This window comes from Dama dama, chromosome 3 (assembly GCF_033118175.1).
Source record: "Dama dama isolate Ldn47 chromosome 3, ASM3311817v1, whole genome shotgun sequence".
NCBI classification, from domain to species: Eukaryota; Metazoa; Chordata; class Mammalia; order Artiodactyla; family Cervidae; genus Dama; species Dama dama.
The window spans coordinates 50936436-50958324 of NC_083683.1; the positions used below are offsets into that span (position 1 = coordinate 50936436).

The 21889-nt window shown below is 39.2% G+C and overlaps 1 protein-coding gene across 2 annotated transcripts in view; it reads right to left on the reverse strand.

Moving 5' to 3' along the window:
* ANO6 (anoctamin 6) overlaps positions 1-21889 on the reverse strand; it is a 230339-nt gene that overhangs the window by 122904 nt on the left and 85546 nt on the right. For both annotated transcript variants that reach the window (XM_061129479.1, XM_061129487.1), the window contains one exon: positions 6318-6397. In XM_061129479.1, the coding sequence (XP_060985462.1) occupies positions 6318-6397 (80 nt within the window). The remainder of the gene's footprint in view (positions 1-6317; positions 6398-21889) is intronic.

Genomic DNA, 21889 nt, shown 5'->3' on the forward strand with positions numbered 1-21889 from the left:
ATCATGGGACATGCTATATATTTTATTTATTTTGTGTTTTATACATGCACTACCAAAACACAGGCTCCACACATGCAGGATGTTTTCTGTTTGTTCACCATGGTCCTTAAAATAGTAGATATCAAATAAATATTTGTTTAATGAGTTAATATCTTAACTCTTTCTTCAGGGTCGCATCTATCTTCATCTAGCTAAAAACAATCAAATTTGAATTTCAGGAAATCAACTGTATTTTCTATTAAGCAGTGCATACACACTCAGTCATGGTAGAATCTTTGCAACTCCATGGACTGTAGCCCATCAGGCTCCTCTGTCCATGGAATTCTCCAGGCAAGAATGCTAGAGTGGGTTGCCATTTCCTTCTCAAGGGAATCTTCCCAACCCAGGGATCGAACCTGTTTCTCCTGCATTGCAGGTGGATTCTTTAACCACTGAGCCTCCAGGGAATCCCTAGTGGTAGTACCCTCTCTCAAAAACAGAATTCCAAATGGCATAAGTACTCTTCCCACATCCTTCTCTATGCATAATCATGAGTGCTGAACTAAGGGAACATATCTGCTCCACTTTAAACTCTCATCTTTCTGAGTCTCTTTGTCTTTTCCAATTTCTGTGGTTTCTCATCATCTTCCCTGATACATCCTGTTATAATCCTATACTCTTTTACCAGTCTAAACTTTTTCATGTTACTTACACCAAATCTGACAGAAGTTAAACAAAGGGAAACATCATCAATTGACATGAGACAAGGGATGATAAGAAGCCTGAAAGTGAAAGTCGTTCAGTTGTGTCTGACTTTCTGCAACTCCATGGACTATATAACCCATGGAATTCTCCAGGCCAGAACCCTGGAGTGGGTGACCTTTCCCTTCTTCAGGGGATCTTCCCAACCCAGGGATTGAATCCAGGTCTCCCGCACTGCAGGCAGATTCTTTACCAGCTGAGCTATCAGGGAAGCCCTGTCTCTAAAAAGTCCAGAGAGTCAGACATAAATCTCAAGTTCTAGAAAAATCTGAACTATTTGAAACTTGAAAAATTTGAAAAACTCAAAAAAGAGGCTCTTATTCTCAATACTTAAATCTTAAAATGTAATTTTTTAGTCCTGTTATTTCATTCCATGTCCTTCCATGTTGACCGCAGCCTGGTTTCTATCCAGCTTGCTGCTAGATAGATGCATGATCACTAGATAAGAATTCCTCCCCATACCCTATCCTTCACCCCATGTATACTCAAGCAATCAGGCCCATGTGAGTTCCTGGGTTAGTGCCAACAGAGGCAGGGTTTCTACAAAAAGCCTTGACCACTACCCAAACTTTCCGCCTATGAGCCCACGACCCCCAGGTTTTTTCCTACTACTTGGGGTTTGGAATCAACCTGGGGTCTGCTGGGCAGTCATGCCTGCTGCATCCCTGCACTCACACATCATATCGCCTTTGCTCTTAACTACATCTGGGATTGGGAACACTAGTCGGAGCCTGGGATACCCCATGTCTGTGCTGCCATTCTGCAGGGCCACCTTTATCTGCTCCATCACCGTGTAAATAATTCCCCATCCTTGGTTCTAACCAGACTGCCTAGTGCTGTAGTCTCCACTTCTCAGTTTGAACTCTACACGTTTATCTGGGCCTCTGGTACTCAGTTCCCGGTCTCACTTTGGTTGATCCCCTTCCTCAGAGACTGATACCTGTTATCTTGCACCCCATCTACTTTCAGAGTCCAGGTCCCAAAATGATAGTCACCAATCACATGGTCACAGAGCATCCAACCATGCCACCGTTTGCTCAATGAGAGTCCTCTTGAATCTGCTTTGAAAATTCTAATGTGATGAATTATAGTTTTTTGACACAGGGAACAGAAAATGTCAGCGAAGACATCAACGTCAGAGACAGAAAACCAGCATGGAGCTGTACAGCTCAAATGTACACTGTGCTACATGTCGATTATACCGCCATGAAAACTGGGGAAAGAACAGAATGGGAAAATCTTTGGGATAAAATATTAAGTTAACAAAGCAGTCATAATGCAGATTTTCATTGTGCTTGAACAAAAAACCAAACCACAACTGCGGTGGTTTTCCACCACAGTGAGAGCACCAAGGGACTCTCTGAAAGGTTAGTCCTTAGCCAAGTCTCTTTCTCTTTGACCCTCACCCACACATGCATCTCCCCTCAGAGCAGCTCAATGTCCAGTTTCAACATGTTCCCAGGTCCTCACAAGTTTGGGGTGGCAACAACTCATGCACCAGCGTCCACATCTCCACTTACCCCTTAACTTGTCAGCATGGATGGGCTAACCTCACCCACGTCACCCTGCAGAGTGGAGTGGGAGGTAGGGACGAGCACCACGAGATCACAAGACAACACGTGATCGCAAGATCACGGCCCGACAAGGTGGCCGTCGTCTGCATGCACAGGAGGGGTTCACGAGAGCATTTCCTACCCACGATTTACATAGACGATACAATGGTACTTTGTTGGACTAGTCATATTACAGACACCTGGGCTGGGAAGGAAACCTTTAATCTACTTCTCATGCCCCAAGGAGCACTGTTCTCAGGCCTTGTTTCAAATGAAAGAAAGACAACAGCTGAAGGAAACCAAGTAATAGCGCTAAGAACTCTGTGCTCCCTCTTGGTCAAATGATATAAACACACTCCACTGTATAAAAACACTGGGCTCTGGAGCCTTCTAAAATCTGAACTATTTGAGGATAAGGCCTGAGTAAACATGGTCTAAGACTTGCTTTATTTCAGTTCAACTCAGCAAACTGCGGCTGGACCTTCCAAAATGCCACCCAGAGAAGAACAGAATACGGATTCTTCAGTTCCTTTTATTCTACTCTGTCTTTTCTGCTTTCAGTTTTGCTTTGTCTTTGGGCTCGTTTTGCTCCCAGGTTTGCACTGTTGTCCCTGTCCTAATTTAAGATTGTGGTTTGGGTCAACTTACCTGACTTTGTCCCGGCATGTGCCCAATCCGCCTCCCTACCCAACGGGAGCCACCCATTCTTACTGATGCTGTAACTTTCTGTCTACAACAGAGGCTTCCCTTAAATATCACACCGGGTTCCCCTGAGAACCCTATTCTCAAGGTGGCTTCTACACCTCCTATTTGTTTACCATGGAGACCACAGTTTGGGGAATAGATGTTTACCATGGAACTGGGAGAACATGGGCTAGACTGATGCTGAGGAGAAAACACAAACAGCTATACACATGCTACACAAGGATGCAGCAGGCAACGAGCATCAGACATGGGAAAGTCTATCAGTTCAGTTCAGTTCAGTCACTCAGTCGTGGTGGACTCTTTGTGACCCCATGCACTGCAGCATGCCAGGCCTCCCTGTCCATCACCAACTCCCAGAGCTTATTCAAACCTATGTCCATCGAGTCAATGATGCCATCCAACCATCTCATCCTCTATCATCCACTTCTCCTCCTGCCTTCAATCTTTCCCAGCATCAGGGTCTTTTCCAATGAGACAGTTCTTTGCATCAGGTGGCCAAAGCACTGGAGTTTCAGCTTCAACATCAGTCCTTCCAATGAATATTCAGGATTGATTTCCTTTAGGATAGACTGGTTGGATCTCCTTGCAGTCCAAGGAACGCTCCAAAGTCTTCTCCAACACCACAGTTCAAAAGCATCAATTCTTTGATGCTCAGCTTTCTTTATAGTTCAATTCTCACATCCATACATGGCTACTGGAAAAACCATAGCTTTGACTAGACGGACCTTTGTTGGCAAAGTAATGTCTCTGCTTTTTAATATGCTATCTAGGCTGGTCATAACTTTTCTTCCAAGGAGCAAGCGTCTTATTAATCTCATGGCTGCAGTCACCATCTGCAGTGATTTTGAAGCCCAAGAAAATAAAGTCTGTCACTGTTCCCCCATCTATTTGCCATGAAGTGATGGGACCGGATGCCATGATCTTAGTTTTCTGAATGTTGAGTTTTAAGCCCATTTTTTCCCTCTCCTCTTTCACTTTCATCAAGAGGCTCTTTAGTTCTTCTTCACTTTCTGCCATAAGGGTGGTGTCATCGGCGTATCTGAGGTTATTGATATTTCTCCCAGCAATCTTGATTCCAGCTTGTGCTTCCTCCAGCCCAGCATTTCTCATGATATACTCTGCACATAAATTGAATAAGCAGAATGACAATATACAGCCTTGATGAACTCCTTTCCTGATTTGGAACCAGTCTGTTGTTCCATGTTCAGTTCTAACTTGCTTCCTGACCTGTATACAGATTTCTCAAGAGGCAGGTCAGGTGGTCTGGTATTCCCATCTCTTGAAGAATTTTCCACAGTTTGCTGTGATCTACACAGTCAAAGGCTTTGGCATAGTCAATAAAGCAGAAGCAAGTGTGAAAGTCTATATAGTGTAAGAAAATCAGATTCCTCCCTGAACACAATATGAACACACAATTAGAGAAAGGTACTAGCCAGGACATAGAGATCTGATATCAGCCACTCAAGCAAGGCAAGTGTGATTAACAATTTCAGCTCCATCACGTGGTCCACAGAAATGACTCTAGATATTCTTGAGGCATGACGGTGACAACAAAAATACAGAGACTTAACCTGAAAATCTCTTTTCAGCGCGGGCATCCTAAGACGCTTTTTTTTTTTTTTTTCTAAGACTCATTTTTAAGACAAGGGTCCCCAAAAGGAAGCATAGCCTATGATCCTCGGGTTCCACCCCTGGTCATTCCATCCTAGTCTCACCAGTCTTCCCACTTTGATAAGGGAAAAGTGGTGGGTTAGCACTGAAGATGGAAGAAGATTATCAGTGTAATTCCCAGTAGACTGTAGCAAAGACACTGCTGAGGCATGCCAGTTTCAAACGTCATTATTACATACTGAAATCTGTTTTATTTTCACACGGGGAATTGGTGTGGACAATGTGTGTGTTTACCAAGCATACTGACATCTTACTGCACCCAGCTCTTTTCAGAGCTGCTCATATGTTGCTTAAAGATGATCAGTAAAAAGCAGTTAAGAAAATAACAGAACAGAAAAGGGCGAGCTCCATGAGTCTGCGCCAGTATCATACTCAAACATGAAAAAAAAATACCTGTGTCAGTTGTCCTTTGGGGCCGTGATAGCAGAAATGGGAAAAACCAAAAACTGCTCTGCTACTTTAAGACGCGGGAATATTGGTGAGCAGTCACAATTTTGCTTCGCTGAAAATCTCGCTGAATATAATAGGGAAGTCATTGAATACGATGTCTTTCTATTATATCCAAGTGATTTTCACAGTAGGCAATCTGCTAGTACACCACAGGAGTCTCACACTTTGAAATAAAATGGCACCATGAAAAGAGTCTCATGTGCGATCCCTTTTCAGTCCAGAGCCCTGACTAGTTTCCTTACTCTTGGCTGAACGGCAGGGGTGATCCTTAAAGAATCAATGAGAAGAAGGAAACCACATAATGAGGTGGGGTGGGGTTTTTTGGGGTTTTTTTGTCACTATCCATAATAACTGTGCTCTGCCAATTACTGGAGAGGTGATTATATATCGTATTTTGAAAATAAATTTGAAAAACAGATTTTTCCATTGCTGATGTGGTAGACAAGCCATTTGCAGCAGTAGGCAAAAAGTAAATCTAAGTGCATCCTGGCATGCTCTCCTCACACAACTGGTGCAATAACATGGTACATGAGTCAGAGAAACACTTCTTCCCATCCCCCTCTTCAAAGAGCCCAATATAAAATCCAGTCGCAAGGGCATTCTGCACCAGGCGTCCTATGTGCTTAATTTTCTTTAAACAAGGCATTAATACAATCACAGTAGCGTCTAATAAGATTTTTAATTCCTTGAGGGTAGGAACCATGGCTAATTTTTAATGAGTCCAATTTAGTGAGAGCATTTAGTCCCCTTCTTAACAGAAACAACCAATAGAATACTCCTAGCTCTACAAGACGTATCCATATAGGTTGTGTGACTGAAACCTCCAGAATGAAACATGAAATGGACTGGTCAATGCCCTGGATGTGCTCAGTGGAGATTGGTTTCCAGGGTTACTGACAGCAGAAACTGTAGTAAGGGTGTCAATGAATAAAGGGGGAGTTTTAGAAACATGACGCTATTTTACTGCAGCGTTCTCATTCGTGATTACAAGCAGCGTGAAGAGCAAGCCTACAGTGCGTGATGCAAAGACACTACTCCCAGAACCTGCTCCCCAGAGGACCAGAGCTTTGCACACACATTCGTACCAGCCAGACCTGTGCCAGACCTAGAGCCCCTGAAAGCAAGAACTCAGTTTAAAACAAACAAACCCTCTTTCTCTAGGTAACTGATGCAAATTTAAGATAGAGTAGTACTCACAAATTCCGGGGTTCGGAAGTCCTGCTGACTTTTCAGTGATCCAGAACCAGAGGCAGTTGTCTGTTCAAGGTTTTCCAAGGCTGAAAAGAAACAAACGGAAAAAGAAATGAGCATGAACTTTCACTGACTCCCACACATCTTTTTTTTTTTTTTTTTGCTTTTAAGTCAGCAGCATCAGATTAACCACTGTGCCTGTGGCACACTCACAAATTGACATTATTTAATGCTTTCAGGTACCAGGACACTCAAAATCTTCAGCAGCTGTTTCATCTATTGGACAATGCCATGTTTATAGGATATTAGGTCTTAAAATGCTCTGGGCTAGATCTACCATGGAAAATCATTTAGCTTCTACATGTAAGGACACAGCAACTAAATGTTATACAATTCCAGTTCAGGAACACTTTAGCCTATTGATGTCCTTTTTTCCTCTACTATGTCTCAGGAAACTGACGTGAAATCATTTTAGGGTGGTAATTTCAAAATCGACTGAAAAGCACTATCTAATAGAAATATACTGGGAGCCAAACAAAATGTTCTAGTAGCTACATTAAGAAAAATAAATAGGTAAAATTATTTTTAGCAATAAGATTTAACTTGATATACCTAGATTATCATTTCAATGTGTATATTCAATATGAAAATTATTAAATATTTTACATTTGTGGGTATTAGTCTTATACTCACAACATCTCAGTGTGAACCAGCCACATTTCAAAATCTCAGTAACTTCATGGGACCAGTGTACTACACTAGACAGCACAGTGTTAGAAACATAAAGAAGCCAAATTCAGAGAGTGGGCATTCTGCAAGACACTAGTCTCCTCTTGTAAACAAGTTCCCGATGTGAATAAAAGAGACTGTTCCAGATTAAACCACATTAAGAGAACAAACAATCATCTGAGGTGTGTGGTTCTGGGCTGGATCCTGCTTTAAACAATTCAGATATGAAAGACTTCCAAACAAAATCTGGAAAATTTGAATATTGATTAAACGTTGGATTATATTAATATCAAAAGTGCAATTTTGGTCATGTAGGAAAATGTTCTTAGTTAAATAAACTAACATAAATAATCTTAAATATTATTAAGCATTTAAAATAATCTCATGTATCAACAGATCCAGCCTCTTCAACAAATCAATGGACATGAAATACGTAGAGTATTAGAGATTTGAAGAACCCTAAGGAGCTCCAAACAGTGTTCTGTGACAACCTAGAGGGGTAGGATGAGCTAGGAGGTGAGACAGGGACATACGTATACCTATGGCTGATTCACGTTGATATATGGCAAAAACCAATACAATATTGTGAAGCAATTATCCTTCAATTAAAAATAAATCAATCAAAAAAAAAAATAAAGAGCCCTAAGGAACAGAACTCCAGTGTGTGTTTTTTCCCATGCCACCAAACAATTAATTCAGTTCTGACATGATCTACCTGAACGTAGCATCATATTGCACAGGGTACATATGGCCTCAAGACTGCCCCCATTTCAGATGCCAATTGAAGTCTAGGTTGCCACCTGTGCTTCTGACTAACCAGCTATACAAATCAGAGGTTCCCACCACCCTCTGCTCAGGTTCAATTAATTTGTTAAGAGTGCCTCACAAAATTCAGAGACCCATTTCCTCACACTTCCCAGTGTCTTACAAAGGATGTGATAAAGGATAGAGATGCACAGCCAGATGAAGAGGTCCAGGGGAATGGTGTGTGGGGACAGGGGCAGAGCTACCACACCTTCCCAGGTACACTGCTCTCCCCACATCTCCACGTGTTCTTCAATCTGAAGATCTCCAAATCTGGTCCTTTTGGGGTTTTATACATGTATACATGAAAGTCACTCAGTTGTTTTCGACTCTGCAAACCCACGGACTATACAGTCCATGGAATTCTCCAGGCCAGAATACTGGAGTGGGTAGCCTTTCCCTTCTCCAGGGGATCTTCCCAACTCAGGGATCTACCCTTCCCCCACATTGTAGGCAGATTCTTTACCATCTGAGCCACAAGGCAAGCCCAGTGGAGGCTTCATTACAGAGGCATGATTGACTGATGATCGGTGGCCCTTGGCAACTGATTAAACTTGTCCTCTCCCCTACCCAGGGGCCAGGGAGGTGGAACTGAAAATTTCTACCCTCAAATCACTTAGTGGGTTTAGTGGGTTGCCCAGGTATCCAGCTCCCCACTCCTTTTGTTACCTAGGGGCTATCAGAGCACCTCATTAAACATAATACAAGGCATCTTTATCCCTCTCATCACTTAGGAAATTCCAAGTGTTTTTTAAAAAGGAGCTCCATGGGAATTCCCCAGAGTCTAGTGGTTTGGGTTCCAGGCTCTCACTGCTTCCAACCCTGGTCAGGGAACTAAAATCCCACAAGCCACAAGGTATGGTCAAAAATAAATAAGTGTAAATAAATAAATAAGTTGCCCTTCAGACTTCCCTGGTGGTCCAGTGGTTAAGACACTGTGCTTCTAATGCAGGAGATGAGGATTCAATCCCTGATTAGGGAAATAAGATCCCACATGCTGCATAGCATGACCAAAAAATTAAAAAAAAAAAACAAAACAAAAAGGAGCTCTCTGCCAAGAACCAAGGAAGAGTAAATATATACTTCTTATTACAAATCACAATATCACAACAACCACTAGCTACATGTGGTACTCAACTGGATCCTAACTTCAAGAAACTAGCTATAAAGGTTTTTGTTTATCAAAACTAGGGAGACTGAGCATGTAATAAGCATTAAGTTATGTTAAATTACTTTTAATGTTATGAAATGTAGTGACTTTTAATTGCATATTGATTTAAAAAAATCCATTAGAGGATTTTATGAACAAAATGGTTAGGTTCCTACAGAACCAGAAAAATTCCCTTCAATGGCCCAAAGGACAGCTGGGTATGTATAGGTGAGGGTCACTAAGAGATCTCTAAGTGTTTAACAAAACCAAACTATCAGTCAACAATTCAGTTACTTAGCTTTGGCACTTCACTACCCCAATATCAGGATTAGATTTTAGGTTCACTCAGAATCTTGCCCACTATAATCCTATGAATTGTAATCCTATGGATTGCAAGAAAATGCCAGTAGAAAAGGACACAAACAAATGATTCTAATGCTTCTGAAAAACTGAGTTCATTACAGTGAACCAAAGCAGAAACAAGAAATAGATGAGGGGAGCCAAACAAGGCTTGCAGAGCTGAGACCTGAGCCAAAATAAGGTGCCTGCTCCTGAGAACTCTGGTGGGTGACAGCAAGTACCACACAGTCTGTTACACTCAGGGAACTGGAATAAACCTGGTTATTTCAACATCAGAACAAGAGTTGTCCAACATAATTACATGCTTGCAGATCACCTTTAAAAGTTGTCAAAATATATGTTTAGACTAGCGGCTATGAGGATCGGTTATCAACCAGTGTTTTGTAGTTTGGTTTAGAGCAAAAAGAAAAGACCTAACCTTTTCACAGAAGTAAGATAGATAGTATCGAATAAATTATATCTGTGGTACTTATGATTCTTTTTCTTTTTTTTCTGGCAGAACTAGCAAATCAATGAAACATAATACTGCAGGTATTTTTTTAAATGATTACCATCAATCTGATGGAATTACTTGATTTTGCATCTTATCTGTATTCCTTTATAAATAGATGCTCAGTTTATCCATTATGTTCCTGGGGTCAGCAGATGGGACAGAGCTGCTATCAGTGATTTTTTCTTTTAAACGAAAGGATAAGCTTAAGAAAGTACAAATTTTGCCTAAACACAGAGAAGAAAGCAGATGTATTACCCAGATGTTCTATCAAATTAAAGGCATCTATGCAGCTTGACAGGATTTGAGAGAGAAAATACAGAACTATTTATAGTTTCAGTTATTCTGCTGGTAATGGAAACTAATAGATTCACTAGTTAATGTCAACACAAAGGAGAAACTGTAAATTTAAGTGAATAAAACAGAAATGGCTTTATTGAAACATCATCTAGGTAGAACAAAGCTGCAGCTGTTGCTCTTATGACCTAATATAGTACTGAGAAGCAAATGATTTAATGATGCTAATATGATAATTATACTTCCCTACTAAGGGGCTCCGGTTACTGTTTGATATTCTCATTTCTGGTAATCTAACATAGTTGAAAAAGTTCATTTCTCAGCAAAAATAAAATAGTCAAAATCAAGGTGACACTTTGAGGGCTTTTTATCAAAATAGGTTCAGAATCAGAGGGAAAAAATTCTAAAAAGGCAAAAATGTTCATTTTTGTTTTCTTCTTGATATAAGTAATTTTAAAATAGAGTATTTGGGAATGCATTTTTAGCATTGCCATAATGCATTACTTTGTACTACAGAAGTACCTCCTTGAATGGCATCATGATTAGCTCATTTAGTTTTGACACTTGGAATATAAAAAGCATGTGGGACTTCTATGTTACCTGTTCATCAGAGCTGCTGAGAAAACTGGTTATTCTATGAGAAGTCTTTGCCTTGACATGTCAATAACATTTTGTATGGATGCAAAATTAAAGTTCAACTGGAAATCAGGTTCAACAAACATTAATTGCCTGATTTATACATATTTTGCACAGTCATTGTCTTCTTCTGCCCTGGGGATACTAAGAAGAAACAAAGTTACCTCTTTTGAGTAAAGGAATTTGAAGCATGATAAATGCTATTTTTAGGATAATTAGTTAAGTGCTAGGCTAGACAGACTAATGGAGTATTGTAGGACTACCAAAGAAAACATAGTATACACAGATATCAACTGATTTATTACTGGCAAAACTCAAATAATTTAGGATTTGGTCAAAAGAAATTCGCTATTTAGTTTTCCTAACTTTATGAATCACATAGCAATTAGTTTAAAACTAAAAAAAAAAAAAAACAACAAAAATATTTTTAAAACTTTATCAATGCAGTTACTATAGTAAGATTAAAGGAATAAAGTCATAGGTGGTACTAGTTGTGACATTCATGAAGGGCCCAATAGAAATGTGTAGACGTCCACTCACATTAATGGGTTAATAAGAAAACAGTAGAAACTTCAGCAGAAAGTTGCAGTTCACATGATTACTTGTCCATCAATCAGAAATGAAAATCACTCTAATTGCAAAATGAAGAGAAAACTTCTACAGCAAAGATGAGTAAGATTTACCTAAAATGGGTAATAAAAAGACCCATTATCTACATTTTATAACTTAGATAATCTATCATCCATCAGAAAATACAAAATGACCTCATGATAACCTCATGGGTAAGACCCAGAGTGCCTGCTAAGCAGTGCCCCAGCAATAAAATTAATCAGAATTAGGCATATACACAGCATCAGTACAGCAGGTCATTGGGTTCAAATGACATATTGTTTATGGTGACTGGTTGTGACTGAAATCATCAGAGGAATAGCAAGTATATGAGAGACAGCAGGGAAAAACAGACCATGGCCTGGTGTAAAGGGCGTGAATTAAGGAGACTGACTGGGTTGACTTGCAACTTAGTTGCATGATCCTGAGCAATGACTTATTCTCAGTTTATCTGAAACTAGTGATAAAATTACTTCCTCTGGTTATCTCACAGGTTGTGTAAAGAACACGAATAACAATTCAAAAGCATGTTGTAAAAAAAATAAACATTATCTAAACATAAATTAAGTTCGTGTACATAGAACCTAATCATATCATGTCATGATATAAAGAAACGTAAACAGAAACTTCCTGGGTGTATTATAAAATGTCTGGCACTTCTAAAGGTCTGATCTTACTTCATCTTCTTTTTATCCTTATTTTCACAGATGATGAAAAACTGCAGGTTACCAGTTGCCTGAAATCAACCACTGTAAGTGATATAATGGGAACATAATTCCAAAACTGTACATCTTTTTTCATATACTAATGTCTCCTAAACTGCTCTAAATAATCCCAAGAAGCCCTCTAATGCTAAATATAAGTTGATAAGAAATTAAATTAGCACTGTGAGTATAAGTCAGAAAAGATTCTTAAAAGCAAATAATGAAAAAAATGCAGTGAAATTTATTGATATAGCATTCACAATTGGAAGAATTAATAGAAAAGCTCCAAAAAATAAACAAATACAATATTCTGACAAGTAATTAAAGATATTCATGTGCCAAGGATGGAGCTAAGCAATATGAGTACAAATATTAGGATGAAGATGGCATAGAAACTGTCTTCAGGAATCCCATGATTTAGAGAATGTACAATTAAAGAAATGTTCAAAGAATGGCCCATATCACCTTAGGATATGAAGATACGTTCACATATTCATACTGGGCAGCATGTCTAGTGATCTGCCAGATAGTCCTATACCTGAAACTCTCTTTGCCCACTGGACTACAAGTCTATGAAAAGTGGATATTAGCATATTATCTAATGTTTGACCTGAATACCAACACCCACCAGTCACTATTTTTAACGCAACCACACACTTGGACCACCATTTCCTGTCACTCCATAATATCCAGATATAACACAGGCTTGCCCAGTCTCCATGCCCACACCATCCAAGGCTAAGCCTAGACCCCACATCTAGATTAAGCCTAGTCTAACATCATCTTATGGCATCACACTTGGTCTCCAGATTCCAGTGTCTCTTCCTTTGGCCTCAGTTTTACAGGATCTACTGAGTTTTGATGACAGGTAGGTGAAAATCTCTTTTCCCTATTACCAGAGGCTGTAAATTTACAGATTATAAGCCTCAAAATATTAACTGCAATTCTAAAATGGGGCCAAAGAGTCATTATCAATGAAAAGAAAGTTAATAATGAAATATAAAACACAAAGACAGGAGAATTTCTTTCCAGGCTAAGATGGCTGTGTTCTACTACCCAGGGCAGTGGGCTTGATTCATAAAACCTCTACACAGTATACCCTGTAGCTTCAGGCACATCCATCCACCCATCAACCTTAAGTCTCAGTTTCCTCACCATTAAAATGTAGATTATAATAGCTACAAGCTTCCCTTGTGGTGCAGATAGTTAAGAATCTGCCTGCAATGCAGGAGACCCAGGTTCTATCCCTGGGTTGTGAAGATCTCTGGAGAACGGAAAGGCTACCTACTCTAGTATTTTTACCTGGAGAATTCCATGGAGAGAGGAGCCTGGTAGGCTACAGTCCATGGGGGCAAATAGTTGGACATAACTAAGTGACTAATATTTTCACTTTCTATAATACCTACATCAGTAAGTGAAAAATAAACTGATATATATATAAAAGTGACTTGAAGACTGTTAAATATTAATACTACATAACTACTTTTTTTAAACTTCATTCTTTAAATAAATTTTGTTGTCCTTTACCTTGTTCAGTCAGTCAGTCCAGTCGTGTCCAACTCTTTGCGACCCCATGAATCGCAGCACGCCAGGCCTCCCTGTCCATCACCAACTCCCAGAGTTTACTCAAACTCATGCCCATCGAGTCAGTGATGCCATCCAGCCATCTCATCCTCTGTCGTCCCCTTCTCCTCCTGCCCCAAATCTCTCCCAGCATCAGGGTCTTTTCCAATGAGTCAACTCTTCGCATCAGGTGGCCAAAGTACTGGAGTTTCAGCTTCAACATCAGTCCTTCCAATGAACACCCAGGACTGATCTCCTTTAGGATGGACTAGCTGGATCTCCTTGCAGTCCAAGGGACTCTCAAGAGTCTTCTCCAACATCACAGTTCAAAAGCATCAATTCTTCGGCGTTCAGTTATCTTTATAGTCCAACTCTCACATCATTACATGACTACTGGAAAAACCATAGCTTTGACTAGAAGGACCTTTGTTGGCAAAGTAATGTCTCTGCTTCTTAATATGTTGTCTACGTTGGTCATAACTTTTCTACCAAGGAGCAAGTGTTTTTTAATCTCATGGCTGCAGTCATCATCTGCAGTGATTTTGAAGCCCAAGAAAATAAAGTCTGTCACTGTTTCCCCATCTATTTGCCATGAAGTGATGGGATTGGATGCCATGATCTTTGTTTTTCGAATGTTGAGTTTTAAGTCAACTTTTTCACTCTTCTCTTTCACTTTCAAGAGGCTCTTTAGTTCTTCTTCACTTTCTGCCATAAGGGTGGTGTCATCTGCGTATCTGAGGTTATTGATATTTCTCCCAGCAATCTTGATTCCAGCTTGTGCTTCATCCAGCCCAGTGTTTCTCGTGATGTCCTCTGCATATAAGTTAAATAAGCAGGGTGACAATATACAGTCTTGACGTACTCCTTTTCCTATTTGGAACCAGTTTATTGTTCCATGTCTGGTTGTAATTGTTGCTTCTTGACCTGCATACAGATTTCTCAAGAGGCAGGTAAGGTGGTCTGGTATTCCCATTTCCTTAAGAATTTTCTACAATTTGTTGTGACCCACACAGTCAAAGGCTTTGGTGTAATCAATAAAGCAGAAGTAGATATTTTTTCTGGAACCCTCTTGCTATTGTGATGATCCAAGGAATGTTGGCAATTTGACCTCTGGTTCCTCTGACTTTTCTAGATCCAGTTTAAACATCTGGAATTTCACAATTCATGAATTGTTGAAGCCTGGCTTGGAGAATTTTGAGCATTACTTTACTAGCGTGTGAGATGAGTGCAATCATGCGGTAGTTTGAGCATTGACATTGCCTTTCTTTGGGATTGGAATGAAAACTGACCTTTTCCAGTCCTGTGGGCATGGCTGAGTTTTGCAAATTTGCTGGCATATTGAGTACAACACTTTCACAGCATCTTCTTTTAGGATTTGAAATAGCTCAACTGGAATTCCATCACCTCCACTGGCTTTGTTTCTAGTGATGCTTCCTAAGGCCCACCTGACTTCGCATTCCAGGATATCAGGCTCTAGGTGAGTGATCACACCATCATGGTTATCTGGGTCATGAAGATTTTTTTTGTATAGTTCTGTGTAGTCTGCCACCTCTTCTTAATATCTTCTGCTTCTGTTAGGTCCATACCATTTCTGTCCTTTATTGTGCCTATCTTTGCATGAAATGTTCCCTTGGTAACAAAATCACTAGACTTTACAGGTCTAGTATTAATAAAATCTGTTGTGTTGCTATGGAATCAAAAACTGAATTACTGCATTGCTACTGCTAAGTCACTTCAGTCGTGTCCGACTCTGTGGGACCCCATCCCTGGGATTCTCCAGGCCAGAACACTGGAGTGGGTTGCCATTTCCTTCTCCGAATTACTATATTACTAGCTACTAATATCAAAATACAGTGTTTTTCAATTGGTCTTCTCATTAAAGTATAGAAAAGAGATATAAAATGAGTGATTATTTTAAATAAATTAATTTGCAGCTTATACTGAACAGAATCTCAATCACATAATAATGTGTGTGCATGCTAAGTCACTTCAGTTGTGTCTGACTCTTTGTGACCCCGTGGACTGCAGGCTCCTCTGTCCATGGGATTCCCCAAACAAGAACACTGGAGTAGGTTGCCATGCCTACTTTCTCACAAATTGGCTACTTCCAAGAAAGAGAAAATCTGGGTGAAAAAAAAGAGAGAGAAAAGCTATCCATCTCATTATCACACTGTATGATCATGACTTGATTTTGTTCTCCACTTGGTCTATGACCTCTTAGAGAGCAAGCCCGTGTCTTAAGCTACTGGAACAACACTTAGCATATTAAGGATGTTCCACTGGGCAGTGAACAAATGATGGAACAAATTATTAGCGTTTTGTCAGTCTAGAAAGGTTACTAGCACTCAGTCCCTCAAAATGAACTTACTTATCTATCTAACAAAAAAGGTATTTTATATTTCCAGAAATACATTGCATTGAACCACACTGAGATATATCCACATACAAAACAGGCCAACAGGAGAATGTCCCTTCAAGACAGCAGTCTTTTAGTGTTTGGACAATATTCATAAAAAGGAGGGACTCTGCCTCTTCCCCACCCTGCCCACTGATCCAGCAAAATATCAGCCAGAAACATTTCCTACCTGCAGCACAGAAGACATCATGGAAGAAGGAAACAGACAATTTGGTGAGTCACTTGGGCATCTGATCCTCCCAGCCCTATCCCAAGTGGCAACTCTAAGGATTTCCTCCATCCACAAATAACAATACTATTCCTGAGAAGAGCTCCAGAAAATATAATTTCTCCATCTTGTTACATTCCCAGTGATGCTTAGTGTTGTTTTAGTTCTTCTAAATAGCCTTTCCCTATTCCCACAAACGTGTCCCAATAAGTCAGCTCCAGAGGTATTCCTGGAAGTTAAACATGTCTCTTTTTGAACTCACATTATTCATTCTCACATCCCAACCAGATGAGCTAATGCTTTCCTAGGAAAGCCCAATATATATCACAAACCTATCAGATTCTAATTGAGTTTATTAGTTTCTTCATCACCTAAAAAAGTTTTATTGCAGTAACATATATACATCACAAAAACTGCCATATAAATCATTCTTAAGTGTACAATTTGGTGGCATTAATTCTGTTCACAAAGTTGAGCAATCATAACCACTGTTTCCAAAACTTTTTCTTTTTTTAAAATCACCCCAGAGACTCTGGGAACCATTAAGCAACAACTCCATACTTCCTCCTTCCTCTAGTTCACAGTAACCTCTGATCTACTTTATCTTTCCGAATTTGCCTATTCTAGATGTTTCATTTAAATAGAATCATGATATTTGTCCTTTTGTTCACTTAGCATAATCATGTCAAGGTTCATCTATGTTGCACTGTGTATCAAAACTTCTTTCTTTTTTTTTGGTTGAATAATATTCCATTGTAGGTATATACTACATTTTGTTTATATATTCATCTGTTGATGAACACTTGAGTTGTTTCCACCTTCAGCTATAGTGAATAATACTGCAATGAAACAACAGTGTATACATATCTGTTTAGGTCTCTTGCTTTCAATTCTTCTGTGTATATACCTAGTAGTGGAATTGCTGAGTCATGCAGTAATTTTATTTTTAGCTTTCCAAGGAACCACCAAATTGTTTTCTGCAGTGCTTATACCATTTTACATTCCCATCAGCAATGCAGGAGGGTGTCAGCTTCCCCATATCCTTACCAATACTTGTAATTTTCTGTTTTTTAAAAATCAGCAGTTCTAGCGTATGTGAAATGATGTCGTGATTTTGACTTGCATTTCTCTAATGACAAATTATGCTAACATCTTTTCATGCAAAACTGACCATTTGAAGATCTTTTCTGGAGAAATATCTACTCAAGTCCTTTGCCCATTTTTTACTTGGATTCTCTGTCTTTTCATAAAGCTGTAAGAGTTTTTTTCGTATTCTGGATATTAAAGGCTAATCAGATAAATTATTTCCAAATGTTTTTCCCACAATTATTTTTTTTTCATTTTCTTGATAATATCCTCTGTTGCACTAAAGTTTTCATTTTGAAAAGTCCAGTTTATCTATTTTGCTGTTATTGTCCATACTCTTGGTGTTCTAAGAACCCACTGCCAATTCCAAGGTCATAAAGGTTTACCTTTATCTTCTAACGGTTTTATTGTTTTGGCTCTTATAGTTAAGTTTTTGATCCATTTTGAGTTAATTTATATATGTGATGTGAGGTTGGGGGCCAACTGCATTCTTTCGGCATATGGAATCCAGTTATCACAAAAACATTTGTTTAAGAAAAGACTCTTTTTTCCACATTGAGTGTACTTGGCACCATTTTCAAAAATCAATTGGTCATTTCAGGGCAATTTCATAACTCTCAGTTCTGTGCTGTTGGTCTATACGTTTATCCATATGCACGTATCTCATTGTTTTGATTACTGTAGTAGCTCTCTAGTAAGTTTTGAAATCAATAAATCTGAGTCCTTCAATTTTATTCTTCTTTTTCAAAATCGTTTTGGCTATTTGGGGACCCTTGCAACTCCACATGAATATGAGTCAGCGTTTTCATTTCTGCATCCTTTATCATTTTAACAAATGTATTTTGAAAATTTTAGATTTAATAACATGAACAACAGTCGATCTTAAAATTGAACTAATTTTTATTTAATTTTACCAATTTGGTATTACTTTTTAAAACTCTGGCTAAAATGGTTGATGCTCTGTAAAGGACAAGTGGTATCAATTATAGAAGTATCTTCCAACAACATCTTGGAAAGCTATCACTGTCACTCCAAAGTCCAACTGCTTCAAGTCTCTTAAGACCCCCAGGGTTCCCAATGGAATACTACCCTGAGTTTGCAGTTGGCTATGGTTCAGCTGAAACTTGGTTCTAGTCATTGATCTGTTAGTTCCCAGATTACAGTGATTACATGTCCTGGGGATGAAAGAAGATACCACACACACATTTCTATTGTCTTTAAACTCAAAGCACATGTGAGTCATAACTCCATGCTTAATCTACCACAGTAGGCTTGATTTCAAAGTAAGTTTTTAAAGCCTAGGAGGGATGAGAACATAGAAATACAAGGAAAAAAAAACACTATAGGTCCACATTCCCTTATCTAAAACTTTTGCTGCCAAAGTTCAGAATTTTTCTGAATTCAGAAAGAAAATAACTCTTCTCTGTATATATTGTATATTATTATGAAATCTCAGTGGGGCCTGGGACAGCATCTCTTACTCAAGCATAATCATGTTTTGCAGCCAAAAATGTGAACCCTCTAATGGGATGAGTAAGAAATGTTAAGTAGTCTCATGTTGGCTGTGGTCAGGTTTTTTCATCAGATCTGACAGGTTTTGTAACATGAATTACCAGAAAAATTTTTTTCTATCACTTTTTGGATTTTTGAATTGTGAGTAAGGATTTATGCAAGTTTAACTACTAAGAGTATATTTAGAACACAATAACAGTAAAGCTCTATTACAGCAGCTTGTCAGATACACACAGAGCAAAAAGCTTGCAACTACCTTAGAATGAAAGCCTAAGAAGGAAAGAGTCCTAGACTTTCATCACTTCTCAACATCTCACAAGCTGGCTGTGGTAGTGGTTTAGTCACTAGAAGTTGTATTTAACTCTCTGCAACCCCATGGACTGTAGCCTGCCAGGCTCCTCTGTCCATAGGATTTCCCAGGCAAGAATACAGGAATGAGTTGCCATTTCCTTCTTCAATCTCACAAGCTGAATGTTTAGCAAATCAAAATTTCCCCCAGTAATCAGCTACAAATAAACTCTAACCCAGAAAGTGAACCCTAAATTTGCATAAAAGGAAAATCAGAATTGATACATCATTTCTAATTATCAAACTGACAGAAAATAGTTATTAATACCTAACATTAGCAAAGATGCAAGGACAGATATTGCCATTGTTGGCTTGTGTAAGTTTCTCGGTAGCAATTTGACAAATGCAGCAACAGTTTCAGTAACAGTCATACCCTTTGAATTTATAATTCTATTTCTACAAAACAATACTTGCTTTCTTAAATCAACGAGGATACAGCTATATGATGATACATAATGCAATTATTTAATTTTGGAGGAAAATACTCATGACATGGAAAATTTTAACAATGTATTTAATGTGAAAAAGATTATGAGATTTTAGTACATACCTAAAATAGTTGAAAGCAGGAACTCAAATACTTGTACACTAATGTTCATGGCAGTGTTATTCACAACAGCCAAGAGGTAGAAGCAATGTAAGTATTCATCCATGGATAAATGGATAAACAAAACATACAGTGGAACATTGCTTAGCCTTAAAAGCAAGTTCTGACACATGTAACAACATGGATGAATTCTAAGGATATTATAAGTGAAATCAGCCAATCATAAAAGGCCAAATACTCTATGATTCCACCTACATGAGGTCCCTGAATAGTCAAATACAGAGGGAAAGAATGTAAATGGTGGTTACCAGAGGCTGGTGGGAGGGAGGAACGGGGAGTCATTGTTTAATGGGTTCAGAGTTTCACTTCTGCAAGATGAACAAGCTCTAGAGTTGGATGGTGGGGATGGTTATACAACGTGAACTTGTTTTATGCCACTGAACCATATACTTAAAAATGGTTACAGTGGTAAGCTTTACATTATATATATTTTACTACAATGAGAGAAAAAAAAAGGGGTAAAGTCTGCCAACAATTGTGGATAAGGTTGTAAGGCAGTAGGAACTGGGAGTTCTTAGATAAGCGGAAAAGAAGATCTGTGTCATGCTCTACCCTCCTTAGCAGAAACCTCTCTAAAGGGACCTCCCTGGTGGTCCACTGCTTAAGAATTTGCCTTCCAATGCAGGGATGTGGGTTCTTTCCTTGGTTGGGGAATCAAGATACCACATACCATAGGGCAACTAAGCCTACAGACCTCGAGCTCTAGAGCCTACAAGCTGCAACTACCAAGCCCATGCACTGCAACTAAAGAAGCCCACGAGCCCATGTGCTGCAACCAAGACCAAGTGTAGACCAAAAATTGGAAAAAAAAAACCTCTCTCAGGTTCATAATCGGTGTCAGTGGCGGTGGGTATAGAGGGCTCTCATGGTGCTTTTATCACCTGGCTTGTATTTTAACTCTCCCTTTTGCCATGAATCATTTTCCAATTAACTGAAGAGGGTATTAAAAAAAAAAACCAAAAAAACCCTGTATATACAGTATGATATTTAAACTTTGTGTGGAGGTAAAAATAAACTTAAGCAAAAGATAATGGGTGGCAGAATATCAGGTGTTTTTACTTGTCTGTATTTTTCAAATTTTTCACAGTGAACATAATATAAATGTGAACATGTCAAGAAGCAGCTCAGCCTTAACACGCTCAAACCAAAGTTGTTGATTTCTGCCCTGCACTCTGCCTTCGATCTATAAAAGACTTGTGAACAGTGAATCATCAACAACCATAGAGAACAGTAAACAGTGTTAGTTGCTCAGTCATGTCCGACTCTTTGGGTCCCCATGGATTCAGCCTGCCAGGCTCCTCTGTCCATGGGATTTCCCAGGCAAGAATGCTGGAGTAGGTTGCCATTCACTTCAGGGATCTTCCCAACCCAGGGCTTGATCCTTGGTCTCCGACATAACAGGCAAATTCTCAACCACCTGAGCCACCAGGAAAGCCCTCTATAAAAGACTTGCTATACCCCAAGTCTCCCCCATCTCAGTAATTTGGTCAAATTAATCAGACCAAAACTGCTGGAAAAATCCCTGACCCCCCTACCTTCCCCTACCCCCACATTTGGCTCCTCAATAAATCACATCAGTTGAATTTTCACAATCTATCCAGAAACCAGCTACATGTCACCATTCCCATTGGGCCTAGACAATAGAGACTAACACTTGGAAAGTGCTTACTATGCTCCAGTGCCTCTTTCGTGGTAAGTCCTTTTTATATATGAACCCCTCTTCTCCTCACAACTGCCCTAGAAAAGTAAAGATAAGTACTATATAATACTTTCTTTTATACTGATGAGGAGGCATGGAGAAGCCAAGGATTTTCCGCAAGATCACACAGCTCATAAGTAGGAGAATCCTAATTTGAACCCAGGAGCCCACAGGCTGTGCTTGTACCTATTATATTATACTATGCTTGAATAGCTTGCTTTCCTGCATTATCCAAGTCTCTGTAAAATATCCCTAACTCCAAAACACTGTCCCTCAAATCCTAAATTACACAGCCCCAGAGCAGAGCCCTTGCTCACCCTTCCCTTAGTACTTCATTAAAATCACTTATTACAGATTGTA